Source organism: Notothenia rossii, assembly GCF_949606895.1.
Source record: "Notothenia rossii genome assembly, chromosome: 5".
Taxonomy (NCBI): domain Eukaryota; kingdom Metazoa; phylum Chordata; class Actinopteri; order Perciformes; family Nototheniidae; genus Notothenia; species Notothenia rossii.
The window spans coordinates 33,862,826-33,882,090 of record NC_136903.1 but is presented as its reverse complement, the minus strand read 5'-3'; the positions used below and the strand labels follow the sequence as shown (position 1 = coordinate 33,882,090).

The 19,265-nt window shown below is 40.2% G+C and overlaps 1 protein-coding gene across 2 annotated transcripts in view; it reads right to left on the bottom strand.

The window, feature by feature from the left end:
* The window catches only part of LOC307038543 (uncharacterized protein), a 176,274-nt gene that overhangs the window by 129,336 nt on the left and 27,673 nt on the right, over nt 1-19,265 (bottom strand). For both annotated transcript variants that reach the window (XM_079680027.1, XM_079680028.1), the window contains exon 10: nt 18,936-19,048. In XM_079680027.1, coding sequence (XP_079536153.1) covers nt 18,936-19,048 — 113 coding nt within the window. The remainder of the gene's footprint in view (nt 1-18,935; nt 19,049-19,265) is intronic.

The window sequence follows — 19,265 nt, the reverse complement described above, 5'->3', positions numbered from 1 at the left end:
CACTTGTTAGCAACTGCCGTTTTAGCAACTTTTCGACATGTACAGATGGAGCGATTCATTTCGGACAGTTTGAAACGCGAGGGCCGTGATTGGTACGTGATCTGCCCTCGCTCAAGGGAAAACCTCCAGCTTGACTTGAGACCGCCCCCGTGATAGATAAATGTATTTATAATGAAGCCAGCTGCAATGGATCATTGATCCACCAGGAGGTGCAGTGGGGTTCCACACTGGAGCTCATGTGAAATAAAGTCAGATACAGTACGCTGGATGTACAGCGGAACTTTGTTAAGATCCATATGTCACGGATATCATACTCTGTGCTAAATAAGAGACATGTAATCATTTACAAAACATCAACATGTTGTTATTTAACAAAATAATTTTGTTATTCGGAAAAAAACGAACGGGAGGAAATGCAGCCCGGCTCTTGATTTTTAATCATCATCTTCACCACGATCATTTATGTTTATGTTCGCCGAATTGACATGAAATCACTGACACATATGAATATACTGTATTCAACGTCATTAAAACGTTATTAACGTGCCTAAACTCAGTAATTCACCAAAAATATGTATATTTTAAATGGAGTTTCGTCGGTCGATCAGGATCCCAAAGTGTAGCGGAGGGATCCTCATCTGGATGAAGGGTGTTATTTTCCCCATAAAGAACAAGTCGCTGCAAATTATCCCGCTTATTACATGGCCACATTCTCAACAAAGTAACGACATGACTCCCAATATTAATTGAAATGCTTTTATGGATTTAGAAAATGTTTTTATTGATTTAAAAAATAGTTGTATGTATTGATTTAAATTCACATGCATCCGCTAAGAAAAATAGTCCGTTGTTACAGTTTTTTAAACAGTCTGAATGAAACGGCAGCTCTCAGCTGTGTATTTACACAACTAATGGCCCATCAACCACAGCTCTCTCCCCCCCTCCCCGCCTGATCTTTCTTCTCCAGCAGCTAAATTAACAGTAGGTTACTCTGAGTGACCATAGACTGTATGTGACAAGCTTACAGTTAGTGACGTAACAACACCATAAAAGCTGGTGGGTTGAAAGCAATACGGGAGGTAAAAATAACTAGAATAATTGTGATTTATTTATTGTGGCTTTTATGTTTTTAGGTATAAAATGTTATGTAATTCAGGCTTATAGTTCACCCTTCTCTAAAAGCCTTCAACAATGACAATATTCATTGTAATTTAATAAATCCTTCCAACACACATTGTAAAAAATAGCCTACTGTAAGTTAAGAAATCATTTCAATATGTACATCTTCTGATGTAACAACAATAACATTATAAATAGTAACATAGCTGAACATGGTATTGCACATTTAGCTTTGAGTGTTACTGACCTGAGATGTTTTTATTACATGAATTAAGGTGACTGAGGCTTTTTAACATACAGGGATGCAAACTCATCAGGTATGAAAAAGGTGACAAGGATCCGAGCCCCCGGCTCCCCCACCCCACGGAATGACAGAGGATTTTAGCAGTCAGAACAACTAAAGCAGCAGTGTTAATAATAACAGAAATGCCAAAGAGTCACATAATAGAAATATATAAAAGCATTTATTTCAAATTGTGGAGCAGTCAGTTTATAATTTTGGCAGCACTGTTGAGCATTTTGAAAATGTATTTTCAGGCCTCTGTGCAAGGCTTAAGTCTTTTTATCTTTATAGCCACATGGTGTAAAGTAACTAAGTTCATAAACTCAACAAGTACTATACTTGGGCACAATTTTGAGATACTTGTACTTTATTTAAGTATTTCAATGTTTTGCTACTTCGTTCTTCTACTCCACTACAGTTCAGAGGTACATGGTGTACTTTGACTCCACTACATGTATTTAATACCTTTAGTTACTTCACAGATCTGGATTAATTAAGTGAAATATAATCAAGTGTTAAATCAGACTTTAGTTCCACCTGGAGTAAATCCACAAGCTACCCTGCAGTATACAAAGTCATTTAAACTAGCTGCACCTTTACCAGCTTTGAGAACACTTTCATGATCAATCATTATAAAACATATCATATCTATTATTCTGAAATGGACCAATCTGCACAATGACTACTTTTACTGTCGCTACTTTCACTATATTTTGATGATAATACTTTTCTACTTTTACTTGAGGAACATTTTGAATGCAGGACTTTTACTGTAACAGAGTATTCCTACACTCTGGGACTATTACTTTTACTCAAGTACAAGATCTGAGTACTTCTACTTTTACTCAAGTACAATATATATATCTATACCACCTCTGTTTATAGCCTATGAAAAAAACTATTAGAAATAGAAGGCTAAAGCTAACGTTAGCAGATAGTGACAATGTATGCTAGTTAGCTAGCTCAACGATTCCTTAAATAATATTGCCACAGAAAAACTTTTCAGTTCACATCACGCTCTGCCGCTCCGACAGGGAGCTGTGCTCTGAACACCTGAACGGCCCGTTCTAACAGCTGTTCACCAGCGGTCCAGTCTGTGCCACAGTGACTCCGGACGCACAGTTAATATTAACACCCGTAGGTAATGTAGCTGCTGAAGCTAGACCATCATCTCGGAGCAGCAGAGTCTTATTATACATCCATGAGCAGAGCCAACAGGCAGGAAGACTCGAGCACACAGCTCGTACTTCATTATAATATATAAAAAAAGAACACCATGCGTTTCATGATGGCACATAACAGCTCACGGCCGCAGATTACTCCGGGTCCCAGCCCCCCCCATACCCCAAAAATATTTGTATTGCAGATCTACATGAATCACACAAACGACTTATTTTGGATTCAAAACGGCGAATTTCGCCGAAAGGTGACAAGTTTGCATCACTGAACATAGACAGAGCACAACTGAAACATAACATCTGAAACGATGTAACAACATAACACACTTGTGGGGATGCTTGGGATGTGAGGAGTGAGGGACACGGCTTAGAACGGGCGTGTCGCCTGGCAGGACAGGAGAGCGTGTGCACCAGTCTCAGTGTGAGAAAAAGTTTTTAGAGAGTACTTGTCCATGGACAAGTGAGTTTGGCAATTTACTTGTCCGAATACATTTTCACTTGTCCAGAATGGACACAAATTGGGGCCACTGGAATCTTCTTCTTCGCCATCGTATTTCATATTTTCCCACGGTTTTGTAAGATTTTACTGCATCACACATGGGCTGGGTATCGTTTAGATTTTAACGATTCCGGTTCTGCTTTTCGATTCCAGTTATTTTCGGTTCTCGATTCCGGTTCTTTGAGAGGGTAAAAATAAGTCCCATGACAAACTGGGAGAAAAATATATTTATGAAAACATTAAGTCAAATCTGTATTCCTATTTACAAATCAGTTCATACTGTTAAATTTATTACGGTTATTGAATACAATTATATAAACATAATCTCTGCATTGTTTTGTTAGTTCTAAGTGGTGCAGTTTAAGAATGTACAATTGGCCCAGTCTCCTCTGATGTTACACTGCAACCTGCCTGTGAGACAGAGTCCAACCACACAATCTGTGTGTCCAACACATGTCCTGCAACACACATGCTGCAACCTGCCTGTGAGACAGAGTCCAACCACACATGTCCAACACATAGGCCTAATAATAATAATACATTATATTTATAGCCTATAGGCCTAGCGCTTTTCTAAAACTCAAAGACGCTTACACATGTCCTGCAATACACATGCTGCAGCTGCCCAGCTGTTCACTGTTTGTAAAAGTAAATAGATAGTATTTTAATTTCAATAATTTCTATACCCTGCCTTATAAACAATACTGACATCCCTGTGCTCCTCCGAGTATGGGGGTCCGGGGATATGATTACAGCGCGAGGACACAGGGAGGCTGCTTCACTTCATAAAGGAAATGGCGGTCAATATTAACAACAAAGGAGCTAAAAGTCCTAATAACCTTCATTACGTGTTAGAGAAAGAACATAAGAAAGTTTGACAAAGATGAGGCTGTTAAACGGGCAGTGAATCCGCTGTGTGTAGAAAGAGAGAGAGAGAGAGAGAGAGAGAGAGAGACGCTGAGCTGCACCATGCAGCGATCAGCTGATCCGGAGCAGAGAGAGGGAGCTGCGGTCCGCGGGGCTCGGCTTCGCCTCCTGTCCTCACAACTCTTATCAATCCCGGGAACGGACAATTGTTATTTGTTCCTACTCGGAACCGAGTTTTGCTTTGCAACCCTGCCACTGTGCTACACTTCCCGCCCCGCCCCTGCACAGAAAGCGGCGAGATGCATTTCATTAGGAATCGACAAACAGAACCGAAACTAACATTTCTAAACGAACAATGGCGGACACGTCCAATTTGCGAATGAGTTCTGCCTTTTGTAAACTGAATCTATCAATAATATAACAATAAATCCGGGCGAAAAACGTCACTTGTCCGCCGGACAAGTCAATTGAAAGATCTACTTGTCCGATATTGTAAATAACACGTCCCGGACGGTGGGACGTGTACTTTTTCGCACACTGAGTCTGCCTTGATCTATGAATTCATGTCCGTGACACTCACTGCTGCCCACAGCTGTTTTATAGAAGGAAATTCCTTAACTTCATGAAAGTGTTTTAACCACACACACCTCTACTACACACACATGACGGGTGTTATTTTCTCCATAAGGAACAAGTCGCTGCAAATTATCCCGCTTATTACACGGCCAAATTCTCAACAAAGTAACGACATGACTCTCAATATTAATTGAAATGCTTTTATGGATTTAGAAAAAAAAGTTATTGATTTAAAAAATAGTGTTATGTATTGATTTAAAAAATAGTTGTATGTATTGATTTAAATTGACATGCATCCGCTAAGAAAAATAGTCCGTTGTTACAGTTTTTTAAACAGTCTGAATGAAACGGCAGCTCTCAGCTGTGTATTTACACAACTAATGGCCCATCAACCACAGCTCTCTCCCCCCTCCCCCCTTGATCTTTCTTCTCCAGCAGCTAAATTAACGGTAGGTTACTCTGAGTGACAAGCTTACAGTTAGACACAACACTGTCATTGCAAGTGACCCTCAGTTAGTTGACTTTTATGTTCAACTGCTAAATTCGTTACTGATAAAAAAAAAGGGCTTCTACTGTACCTAATTACCTTAACACTAGAACCGCCAGAGGTTTTTGTATAGGCCTACCTAAACCCGTCAAATCCCGCTATTAGAATGCAATTTTTAACAACATAGGGTGCTACATAACACACTTTCAGGAAAAGTCAGGGACTGGGAGACTTTAATATTTTATTGAAAAAAAGTTACATTGCATATCACACAAATTGACCCGATTGGCGGTTCTAGTATTAAATAAACTCACTAATTAATGAAACCAGTTCAATACGCATTATTCTTATTCTTATCATTCTTTATGATCGCAGAAATAGTCTTAAAATCAGATCTGTTTTTTAAATGAAATCTGACGGCAGGCAGTTAGCTCTGATCACCTATGACAAATGCGCCGCACCTAATCGCTGGCCATTCAGCCACAGACACTGTTCGAAATGGGGGGGAGCTAGGAGGAGCTTGGCTCCCCCGAAGAGGGAGGGAGCTCCCCTGAATGCTGACTTTGAGATAAATAGGGGGAGCCCAAAACAGTCGTGCATATTTGTGTCACACAGATTAGAAATGTTGAGTTTCTGTAAATAACAGTTCTTGAAATAAATAATAGTTATTATTCATTACAGTTTCTGAATATTTTTTTTATATTTGTGAATATGTCTGGGTGTTGCCATCTGTATGTGGCGGCGCTGCATTCTTACTTACGTTGCTATGATTATGGCGGTGATGCCGGCGCGGTATTTGAAATGTTCATATTGATATATTTTTAACTCTGGCTGTGTAATAAAAAAATATGGCAAAAAGAAAACAGCCAAGCGTCACAGCTTTTGGATTCACAAGCAAAGAAGCGAAGGAGTCTAAAAAGGACAACGTGAACGGAAAACAACTTTTAGTCGGCCGGCTGTAAGCGGCGTTAGGGTCGAGTTTGACAGCTCCACACCGAGGGAGAGGCCTGCCGATGCGGAGCCTGAAGAGGCTTCAACAACGGCCACATCCGCCGGCATAGTGACACCGTCTGTATTAGTAGAAGAGTGTTTTTATAGCAATTGATCGCATCCGCGCTGCTGCGCCAGTCAACAGAGCGTGCGTGTGACATATTTAGTAGCAGGATGTGCTCTGAAAAATAGGGCTCCCCGAAAGCAAATGGGTAATTCGAAAACTGACAGAGCTCCCTCTATACAAATCAAACTGTAGAAGGTGTGAAAGCACCTATTGTTTTAAATAATGGTCGGAATGTGACCTGTGAGCCTTCTGAATTACCGTGGGACAGCACATTCTAAACTAAAATGTTCAATCAATAAAGTAACATCTTATCTTATCTTAATAATATCTTCATATTAATAATAATAATAAATCATACAGTATGTGTCCGAAAGGGAGCAGGAGGAAGCAAACACAAAAATATACTGCATATTAAAGCAAACGATTGTAAAGGTTAAAGTATGAGCATAACAAATAAAGAAGTGTAATGTAAACATTTACATTATAATTATGATTATTTAATATATAAAGACTATATATTATTGAATTACAAGATTAGATATACTTTAGTTGATCTAAAATATTGATGTGTTCAAATGCTCTTCAAAACACAACTGAAAGTCCATGAAACTTGTCTTTCTGTATTTGTGAATGAAGCGCCATCTCCTGGTTAAAACCTGAAATTGAAAATCTGGCAACGCCCTCTTGGGAAATAGTGGGAGAGCTTAACATTCCTCTATACTGGTCTTTGGCTGGTGGTAGGCAGGAAGCTGTAAACTGGAGTCCGAAATTCAGTGCTCCATCTGTAAATAACTTCATCAACAGCAAGTGAACAAATAGTTGCATGTCCTTATATCCCCCATTTAAAATAGAAGCAGCCGTTTATAGATTCTGTGCTTGTTTGCATATGGGCTGTAATTAGAGAAAAGAAGGAGGAAAATAAATTATTTGTGATAGTTGATGGGATTAAAAGCTGCAGGTAAGAAATTATATAGTTAGAAGGCACTAAACAGTGATTTTGACACGATGGAACCGAAAACGTTGAAATGCCAATTTCCAGGTTTTAGGAGTCCACCACCACCACTCTTGCTGAACCTTTAATCTAATATAAAGTGGGGCAAAAAAGTATTTAGTCAGCCACCAATTGTGCAAGTTCTCCCACTTAAAAAGATGAGAGAGGCCTGTAATTTTCATCCTAGGTATACCTCAACTATGAGAGACAAAATGAGAAAAAAAAAAAATCCAGAAAATCACATTGTCTGATTTTTAAAGAATTTATTTGCAAATTATGGTGGAAAATAAGTATTTGGTCACCTACAAACAAACAAAATTTCTGGCTCTCACAGACCTGTAACTTCTTCTTTAAGAGCCTCCTCTGTCCTCCACTTGTTAAATGTATTAATGGCACCTGTCTGAACTCGTTATCAGTATAAAAGACACCTGTCCACAACCTCAAACAGTCACACTCCAAACTCCACCAAGACCAAAGAGCTGTCAAAGGACACCAGAAACAAAATTGTAGACCTGCACATGGTTGGGAAGACTAAATCTGCAATAGGTAAGCAGCTTGGTGTGAAGAAATCAACTGTGGGAGCAATTATTAGAAAATGGAAGACATACAAGACCACTGATAATCTCCCTTGATCTGGGGCTCCACGCAAGATCTCACCCCGTGGGATCAAAATGATCACAAGAACGGTGAGCAAAAATCCCAGAACCACACAGGGGACCTAGTCAATGACCTGCAGAGAGCTGGGACCAAAGTAACAAAGGCTACCATCAGTAACACACTACGCCGCCAGGGACTCAAAACCTGCAGTGCCAGACATGTGTCCCCCTGCTTAAGCCAGTACATGTCCAGGCCCGTCTGAAGTTTGCTAGAGAGCATTTAGATGATCCAGAAGAGGATTGGGAGAATGTTATATGGTCAGATGAAACCAAAATAGAACTTTTTGGTAAAAATTCAACAAGACGTGTTTGGAGGAGAAAGAATGCTGAGTTACATCCAAAGAACACCATACCTACTGTGAAACATGGGGGTGGAAACATCATGCTTTGGGGCTGTTTTTCTGCAAAGGGACCAGGACGACTGATCCGTGTAAAGGAAAGAATGAATGGGGCCATGTATCGTGAGATTTTGAGTGACAACCTCCTTCCATCAGCAAGGGCATTGAAGATGAAACGTGGCTGGGTCTTTCAGCATGACAATGATCCCAAACACACCGCCCGGGCAACGAAGGAGTGGCTTCGTAAGAAGCATTTCAAGGTCCTGGAGTGGCCTAGCCAGTCTCCAAATCTCAACCCCATAGAAAATCTTTGGAGGGAGTTGAAAGTCTGTGTTGCCCAGCGACAGCCCCAAAACATCACTGCTCTAGAGGAGATTTGCATGGAGAAATAGGCCAAAATACCAGCAACAGTGTGTGAAAACCTTGTGAAGACTTACAGAACGTTTGACCTCTGTCATTGCCAACAAAGGGTATATAACAAAGTATTGAGATTAACTTTTGTTATTGACCAAATACTTATTTTCCACCATAATTTGCAAATAAAGTCTTTGAAATCAGACAATGTGATTTTCTGGATTTTTTTCTTCTCATTTTGTCTCTCATAGTTTAGGTATACCTAGGATGAAAATTACAGGCCTCATCTTTTTAAGTGGGAGAACTTGCACAATTGGTGGCTGACTAAATACTTTTTTGCCCCACTGTAAGTGTGACATTTTAAAATACCAGAGCACTTTTATCTACAATGTAAAGATTATGTCATCAGGTTGAGTTACCCTGGTTATAAATTAAAATGGTTTTGTTTATTCCATCAAGCATTTTCCCTCACTGATTACTATACTCTGTCTAGCTAAACACACTTTGATGTTGAAGGCATCTATTAAGAGGCTCTAAGGTTTCTTTGACAAGCATGTAACCTCAGCTGAACTCTAAAGAACTTATAGTTCATTTTGTAGACCCTGTTTGTGCCTCAGTCACCTGTGACCCCTTGGACCAACCCAAAGGGTGCCAACGGGAGTTCTGCAAGGAGAACACCTTCTCTAGTGTCCTAAAGTCCAAACATTTTTATCCTTGAAACACCCTTCATCTCCTCTCTTTTTATCTTTTTGTTTGTTTGTGTGTGGCTGCTCCTGCTCTGAACCTTGGCCAATTTCTTTTGCCCCTCCTTTTTTATCCTGACCTTGCTTGTTCCAACATGGACTATCGGCTCCATTTTCAAACCTCTTCTTCCCTCAGTGCATGTTCTCATTATCTGAGTTTTGGAAGAAGCATTCATTTTGAAAACATATTAGGTGTTGTTTTTGTTAATGGAATAAAAGATGCACGACAGAAAATCAATAGTAAGTCTCTTGTGTCAGATCGATTTATATATCATAAACTATGAAAGCAGAGTGTGGAAATGGTAAAGTCATTGTTTTCAAAGTTTTGAACATATTTAACGTGTCTTGCCACACACACACGCGCTGACACGCACGCACACACACATACACACACAGCTGCTGCAGAGTCTGCTGGAGCCAAATATAGATAAAGCAAGGTCAAAAAGTGGCAGAATAATAGGGAAACAATTAATATCAAGAGAATATGTGGGCATAGAGTTAGTTAGTTTTCTAATGTGAGGAATAAGGAAACATGCATACACTACAACAAACAAAACACTAAATACAATGAGATGTTTGTTATTTTCTTTTTTGGTGAAGCCTCAAATTGGACAATAAGAAGTCAGCATATGACATTGCACTCGTCTGCCTCGAGAAAAAACGTTGCACCCGGCATGTCTTTGTGCAAACATATGCTTGAAGTCATAATATTTCAACTATTCCGTAAAAGCACTGTTGACGTCACAGTTGAATATGGAGGTAACGTTTTTTTTTTTATATATATATTTTTCAGGACTTTATTGAGAGATACAGTGTTAACATGGGGGGACAGAGGTTGGGACAATGCCTTTAAGTTCCGTGAGCCGGACTCAAACTCAGTGGCTTACTCATAGGTCAACCAGCTCTAACCACTGAGCCATCCAGCGGCCCAAGAGAAGCTTGTTTTTGACCGTGTTTTTTCAGACGCAAACTATCATACCAAAGACAGAAAAGTCAATTTGCATATCAGCCGGCAGACCCAGAGTGGTGACAATCTTATTCATACATAATGCAAGAGTAGGCATCTTCCGGTTGGTTGTTATGAAATAACAATGTCAAACAAATAAATAGTAGCAAAAACAGCTGTCATACATTACATGTCCCTTTTTTTTTTTTTTATCCAAAGAGGCTTACATACTCAATACTGTGGGCAATCCCCACAGGAGCCAATTGCGGTGAAGTGTCTTGCTGTTGCTCATACAACAGCAATTATACATTGTTGAGATATCGTTGTCATAGAACGTTTTAAAAAATTGCTGGGAAATCTGTTGTGATAAAACGATGGGAGGAGGCTCTGCCAGCCCTTTTATTCCAAAAAATTGCGATGCGGGCAAAGGCCCTAATTAACCAGCTTGAACAATCCATCCATACATGACACAGCACACAATTTACAAAGCCAAGACTGGAATATGCACAAGTTAATAATCATTATTAAGTTTAAATCTAGTACATATTAAATATCAAAGCAGAAATGGCTGTTGGAGGTTGTTTAGACACACTGAAAAAGAGAAATGCTGAGTCACTGCACTAAGGCTGGAGCAGCAGGCAGGCAGGAAGAAGGCAGTGTAGGTATCATGGGAGCCTGCTGAGGAGAACAGAACACTGGCATCTGCTACGACACCAGAGAACTCGCGCATAAAAAGAAGATATAAGAATGAGAGGAAAGGAGGAGTAAAGGTGAAAAGAGGACTGAATAAAAAGGAAGGATGGGCAGGAAAATGGGGGTGGGGATTGGAAAACAAGAGGAACACAATAGGAAAATAGTAGAAGGTCAGAAGGACACATGTACCTGTTCTCAGAGCTGCTCAGCCTGACTCAGCACAACCTGAAGTCAGTTTAACTGCGTCCTTTATTGCTGACTCAGCCTGCTATTGGACAGGCCCCAGAAACCCTACTGTCACAAATGAAACACTCCCCAACAATATAATTCGCAACACAGACTCTTACTAGGGAAGGAAACATCGTCACTTGCACCAGCGTGAAATGACATTTCATTGTACGAGTACAGTGACCGTATCTTATCTTATAATAACTAAGTGTTAAAACATTAAGGCTGTCAACGTTAACGCTCTTGTTTAATATGGATACCTTAACAGATGAAAAAAAACTAACTCAAACTAATCACCAAGTTTGACCCTCTCTTCCTCCCGTGATTCCAGTTGGGATGTTTAACATGGGAGTGATAAGGCAACGAAAGCGGAGAGATTGGCACAAGTTACATGTGTTCACTCGCTGGAGACCACTGGGCATCAGTAAGAACCATCAAAACCTCCATGTGATGGAACACCTGATCAATGTCAAATGAAAACTGCAATTGTTTGCTTGTGTTGTGGTCAAATTGAAGAAAAGGTATTTTTCTGAAGTATGTTAGTGTGAGATATTGGACCGAGTCACCACTGTAGGAACAGATAGTGCTCGCTTTGTTGATGCTACAGCAAAGCCAAAATGGTTGGACTTCATGCCAATAATTCCATAATCATGTTATAATAAAGTAAAACATATGTTTTTTTTACCAGTTTGTTATGCATTTCTTTACGTTTACATTTACATTTCTTTAAGTGAATAATAGTCTTTGCAACCCTAGCTTGGACTGTGAGCCGCAGGGTCGCCGGTTCAAGTCTCCGAAAAGACTTAAAGTATATAGTGTGGACTGCTACTTGGAGAGGTCCCAGTTCCCCTCCTGGGCCCTGCCGTGTTGCCTTTGAGCAAGGCACCGGACAACCGACCCCAGCCCCCCACTCCCATTGCTCCCCGGGCACTGTGCAATAGCATTTATTTTCTATAGTATTTATTTTCATTGCATTTTATATTGTGTGTTAGCAAAAGTAATGGTAAGTAATCACAGTGTTTCTCCTATATGCAAATAGTGGCGGCGCAGCGCCGCTGCTGAAATATGCGCGCCACTGCTAGGGGGCTCCAGCCAGGTTCCCAAAAAAAATGTTTACTTACTTTTGTATTAAAATAATAATAAGTGGCGACCCTTTTTCAATTTTTGATTGTTTGTTATGTGGATTTGTAGTATTGTGTTACTGTATGTTCAATAAAGGTGTATTTTTGCTAAATCTTGAGACATTGCAACTGTATGTACTAGGCAGGGTAGATTTTTGGCATAGGCGGTCGTCTGGGGCGCCAGATCTGGGGGGCGCTGCGCTGGTAGCTCTGGGAGGGAAAACAATTTTTTTGACAGTTGGCGCTCATCCTAATTTTCGGTCTTGATGTAACAACATTCATAATTAAGTAAATGTAACACCCTTTTCACCCCGGTTACACTTTTCATTTGCATTATCCCTAACCCTAACCGCTGTAAGTGATGAAAGTCGGGGGATGTTGCCTTATCAGGCACCCGCAGCTCACAGCCAAATATTTATTATACAAAAACATTTATTTGTTATTGGCTATGGTAGGTTATTGGTTATGTTCATATACTTATTTGATTATTAAAATGTAAACGGATCTTTTTCATATGGGTGTTTTAGAGTTGTACCCCCTAGTTCAGGTCTCTAATAATTGTGTGCTCAAAGGCCATACCCCTGGACCCCCCTAGAGGATGTGACATCCACCCCCCAATTCAAACATGTTCATACAATACTGAATACAATTGAAGCCATTTTGACATATATTACCTATGTAAAAAAGTTTCTGTTTTTGTAGTGTATTTGTCTTTGTAGAGATTTTTCATTTATTCTTTATACATAAAATCTCGCCTAGGGCAGCAAATTGGCTAGATCCGGCCCTGGTACTAGGCCTCAAGAGCCTTTCTTGTGCTGGCAGACACATAAACAAATTGGCGGGGCACACTTCGCACACACTAAAATATTCCACGCGCTCCGCGCTTATATTATGCTGGGCCCACGTGCCTTAGCACCCCTGCTATGACTCCATCCAAGGGAAAACACTGAATCAGATCACATTCCTTTTATATTTTGATACTTGTTCTTTACAGATCTCTCCCTCCTAACCCCTAACAGCTCTTACAGTAAACCGTACTCCAAAAAAGCAACTTGAACATGCATTTTGTGACAGAAGACGTCCTGAATTGGTGAGTGGAACACATGCCACATCATTTGTGACAACACCATGACAGTGCTGGTAGTCAGTCACAGAGACCTGTAAGTGTGTGAGAGACATAAAAAAGAGGAACGTAAGACTGTGTCGGAAAGGCAGCAAAATGAATCAGCTCGTTTCCTCTGCTGCCCTGAGGGCTAGACAGTCTGACAGGCCAGCAAATAAGGATGACTCTTCCTGACTCACACACAGCCACACACAGGTGGGAACACACACACAAACACAGGGTGATGGATTATCCCCACTGTAAAACATGCTTTTTGTGGCTTTCAAAAGCCCTGAAAGGAAACCTCTCATGCTCCCTCTGCCCTTTTCGCAAATACTCTCCCACTTACAAAACTTAGTCTAACACGCACGCATACACTGTTGTTTCTTTTCTTTCTTTCTGCATTGACAAACAGAGCCCTGCAGCCACCATCCTCTGACTCATCCTCATTGCCATTCAGAGTCTGTCTATCCACACACACACACACACACACACACACACACACACACACACACACACACACACACACACACACACACACACACACACACACACACACACACACACACACACACACACACACACACACACACACACACACACACACACACACACACACACACACACACACACACACACACACACACACACACACACACACACACACACACACAATTTGGTTCCACAAATTACATTACATATGACAGGGAATCAAATATCTCGGGGCTATTTGTTTGGCTTTTCTCTTTGACATTCCAGCGATTCTCAGACCAATCATGGTGCATTTATATTAGGGCTGTCAGTCGATTAAAATATTTAAATCGCGATTAATTGAATGATTGTCCATAGTTAATCGTGATTAATAGCACATTTTTTATCTGTTCTAAATGTACTTTAGAGGGATATTTTTCAAGTTTTGAATACTCTTATCAACATATGAGTGGACAAATATGCTTTATGCAAATGTTTGTTTATTATCATTTGATCAATGACAAATATTCTCATGAATATTAAACACAACAACCTCTGAACATTACAAATATTCGCCTCAATTCAACCTGGAACCTCTCATACAATACAGTATTACTGTGTGTGTGTGTGTGTGTGTGTGTGTGTGTGTGTGTGTGTGTGTGTGTGTGTGTGTGTGTGTGTGTGTGTGTGTGTGTGTGTGTGTGTGTGTGTGTGTGTGTGTGTGTGTGTGTGTGTGTGTGTGCAGTTGTCAGCGAAATGCCGCTCCCCTGTTTTCATAACTGTCAAAGCATGAGACTGAAGTTCCCACTGTGGGTCAAAATAATATAAATAATAATAATAATAGATTTAATTTGTTAGCGCTTTTACAGGTGCTCAAAGACGCTTTACAGATAATAGTGAAGAGAAAAGAAAAGAAAAGAAAGGAACAACAAATACATATATAGTTAAAGTTAAAGTCAAATAATACAAAAACAATCACACATGAAAAGCCAGACTGAAGAGGTGAGTTTTTGTGAGTTTTTTTAAGGTGGTGCAGTCTCTGATGGGTTGTGGGAGTGAGTTCCAGAGGGAGGGGGCAGCGACGGAGAAGGCTCTGTCCCCCCAGGTCCGGTGATTGGTGCGGGTGGGGATGGATAGGAGGTTGGCTTCTGATGAGCGGAGGCAGCGGGAAGGGGTGTGGTGGTGCAGCAGGTCTGTGAGGTAGGGGGGGGGGCTGATTGTTGAGGGCTTTGTAAGTAATGAGGAGGACTTTGAAGTGGATTCTTTGACGGACGGGGAGCCAGTGGAGGTTCTGGAGGATGGGAGTGATGTGGTCTCGGGAGCGGGTGTGGGTGAGGAGGCAGGCAGCAGAGTTCTGGATATGTTGGAGTTTATTGAGGAGGTTGGATGGTATGCCATAGAGCCGGGGTTCCCAAAGTTGGGGTCGCGAGATGATTACAAAATAAAAATGAAAAAATATATATATATATTATTAATAATAACGTTTGCATAGACATTTTCAGGGGCGGACTAGCCATCTGTATAATTTCCCCGCAACGAGGCTCCCACTTTGACAATCCACTAGCGCAGTGTTTCTCAAACCTTTTCATACCAAGGACCACTTAACCAATAAAAAACACTCATGGACCACCTAACTCCACAAATATCCAAAAACAATAGGCCTGCTTACCCATTCCAACAGTATATAACAAATTACAGCCTAAAAATGACAGTAGTGATAGTAATAGTAGTAGTAATAGTAATAGTAGTAGTGATAGTAGTGAGACAATAATGACACTCCCGCGAGAGTGCGGAAAACTGAAATTAATTCACTAGCACCTGATTGGGAATTGACAATCACCTTTTCTGAATTTGACTCAGGTGTAACTAAAGTCTTATTTAAGGGTTGTTTATATTTCACATCATTAATCAGAATATGCAAAGTAACTAAAATAAATGTAGTGGAATAAAAGATTATCGATGGCTACTGCCATATTTGCAAAATGTGCCTCTGAACCTTGACAAGTGCATGTTTCAGGCTTATCAATGAACAACAGGAGGGGTCACAGACATAAGACAAGCTGTTAAATCAGGGGTGGGGAACCTTTTTCCTCTCAAGGGCCATTTCAATTTTTACAATATCCTCCGAGGGCCGTATACAAGTTATTGACCTCTGCTTAAAAATACCAAAATCACAGCCCATTCATTTCGCCTTTCTTTCATGCTGTGCAAAGAAAAGCAACCTCTTAATCCAGATATCTTACCATGACTTGCGCATGCATGCACGTGCAGGAGATTTTTTTTAAATGTTGAAGTTAAAAGCATCAATCTGGTGCACTTTGAGAGCAACATTAAGAGATCTATGGATACATCTCTCAACATCCATATGAAACAGAACTGGAAGCAGATTTATTTTTCTTTATGGATATTTTACAAATCACTCCCCTTTCAAACTGTATTCTGTTTATTATTAATAACAACTTTTTTTTACTGTCATATTTTATACCTGTTTACTTTATTCTCTTATTTTTTATAACTATAATGATCATATAAAGATGTGCCTTTACCTCACTGGTTGGAGAAAAAGCTTCTTATATTGGTTAGCATAGCTAGCTAACCAGATGCTAATAACAACTAAGTTATTGACTGTATGATCAGTATGACAGATGAACAGATCCCCACTGGGCTTACGACTAAAGACACAGCCACGCAGAAACAACCAGCTTTGAGCTACCACTTTCGCTGTTTGGACTTCATACAAGTTGTGTATTTTCGACACAGTGGTGGCTCTGGAAGGCAATTCATAAGTGCAGTCGTTGGATGAGACCCGAATTATATCACGCAGCCCCTCGTCCTCCACAATGTTGATTGGCCTGCAAGCTGTCGCCACTCGCCACCCATTTAGCAATCTTTGTTGAAAGTTTGCTGCTCATAGACGTGTCCAGGCGTCTGCTCCGCACACTTTCAAGTGTGGCCTGCTGCAAGCGGGCGGCAGGAGCGGGGCTGTTGGCATCAGCAGTGTGCTTGGATTGTATAATTGGTATTTTAAACTCGATGCGCTCTGAAATTCCGGGCGGCCGAGGACACAAAATGCACATGCGTTAATCGCGTTAAAATAATTAGTGGCGTTAATTTTTTAAGCCCTAATTTATATACATGGCCAAGACTTCCGAATATGAGTATGCTATATCCAGGGTTCATACACTTTTTCACCATTGATTTTCAATGACTTTTCCATGACCTTTATCTAATTTTCCATGACCAAAAAAATTACTCTTTCTCAGCGGTACCACTGAAAATTGTTTATTTTAACATGGAACAGGAAAATAAGGTCTGCATATGAAACATGTTGTGCCTATCTAAAACAAATCCAATAGTAGGCTTACTACCTTCTACACGCTAAAGCCACTCAAATCTCTCATCAGTTAAATGCCATTTTACGTATCATTACGATACGATACAGTATTTATTATCATTATAGTATTACTATTTTGGCGATTAGATAAAATATAAATTATATTGGATGCAATTTTAGTTACATTTCCATGACTTTTCAAAAACGTTGGGAAAAATATTGTTTTCCATAACTTTACCAGGGCCTGGAATTAGCATTTAGAATATCTATGACTTTTCCAGGTTTTCAATGACCGTAAGAACCCTGTATATCTATACTTGTACCCAAAGCTGGTTATCACATCGAGCAGTGGTTGGTATTTGATATACTTGTCCTGGAAAGCCTGGTCCATGTACAGGTCAAAGGCACAGCCTATTTCTAAGATTAGCACCTCCCTGTGGTTGGTGTCAACAGAAACCACATGACGGGGTATTTGGGATCTTAGCAAAGACATCATTGGTACACACACACACAACATTCCAATCTTTTGTGAAGATGAGATTCCAGTGGTGAGGGGTTTCCAGATCTTGATGAGCTGATACCTGAACAGCCTTCAAAAGATAAAAGCTCTTTTGATCTGTCACGTTAACCTGGGGGGGGGGGGGGGGGGGGGCGGCCGGCGCACACACACACACACACACACACACACACACACACACACACACACACACACACACACACACACACACACACACACACACACACACACACACACACACACACACACACACACACACACACACACACACACACACACACACACACACACACGTGTGTCAGCTCAGGGCCAAGATGACAGTGTTTCGTAGATTGTCAACTGATGCTGCAGCCAAAGTCAAGTCACCTTTAAGGTCTGTCTATTGTTGAAGCTAGAATAACATGAGACAATCTTAATCTCAAGGCTGCTTTTAAAGATCAACTTCATATCTATTAATATAACGATTATTTTATGAATAACTCGATTTAACTTATATATTTACTTTTCTAAATACAAATATTAATAAATAACCATTAATCAAAAATAAGAAAGAAAATTATGTTATCAACTTTTTCTAAACAAGAAATAAAAAGAAATATACCCTATTGGTATGACACTTCAATAAATGGATGTAATAGAAATTATTTCTGATGACTGAAGGGAATCAATAGGTTTACTTTGGCAAAATAACTTGCAGAGCATACAGAGCACCACATTCATTATTTTCAGACGTAGGGTACTAGGGCTAGGTTTTATAGGTTCAGCTTCTTCTCAGTGACCGGGGGCAGCCTTTCTAGCAATGGAAGTTGATTTATTTATATAACCAATGATTTTTTTAAGAATACAAATTGCCCCAACATGTTTTACAATGTTTAGGTAATGATATTTCTGAACAGAATCAGATAACTTTTCCAGACTTCTTGTTAAAAAACAGTCTAGAATGAAGTATCAGCGTTTAAAATAGCAAAGATATTGGAATACAAACAAAAGTCTTACATGAAAACATGCAAAATGAACAATAGAAATTAAAAATAGTTATCAAATTGTCATCAGAGGAAACTAAAGTAATGAGGTGAACAAGGGGCGATTGTTTCCTCCTTTTGTTCCAGTTTTCTCAGGAACAAGCTTGAGAGGTCTTCCCCAAGGACCAACCACCACCATACACATTGACATTCGGACCGGAGAACAAAACTGTGAGTGTGTATGTGTGTAACAGGATCAGCATGTGTGCCGCCAAGGTTAAGTGATATAGCCTGAATGAGAGACTGGAGTTTGAGATACCAAGTGCTGAGTGCTCCCAAGTGCCCCTTTGCATTATTAGCTACTGCTTGAGAACAACTGCTTTGTGTGTGTAATGTGTGTGTATGTGTGGTACCTGCGTTGGGTCCATGGTGGCTCTCGTCCAACACCATACTGTTGATACATTTCAGCTCCCAGTCCTGGACCTCAGTGTTCCACAGGGCAGGGACCAACACGGAGTACTGGGCTCTGCAGATGGAAGCAGAGTGTGGAAGAGTGAGTGTTGGAACAAGGGAGGTCATTTATAAACAGGTTTTTATTTCACAACCTAGAAAAAATAAGAACTTAATGCTAACTGGAACTGGATTTGGGTTAAAAAAACAAAAGTGTTGTAGTATGAACATCCCTCATTTACATTGGATTAGCATAGGGTGGTGCAGTATGACATATTCTAGGCAGATTTGGA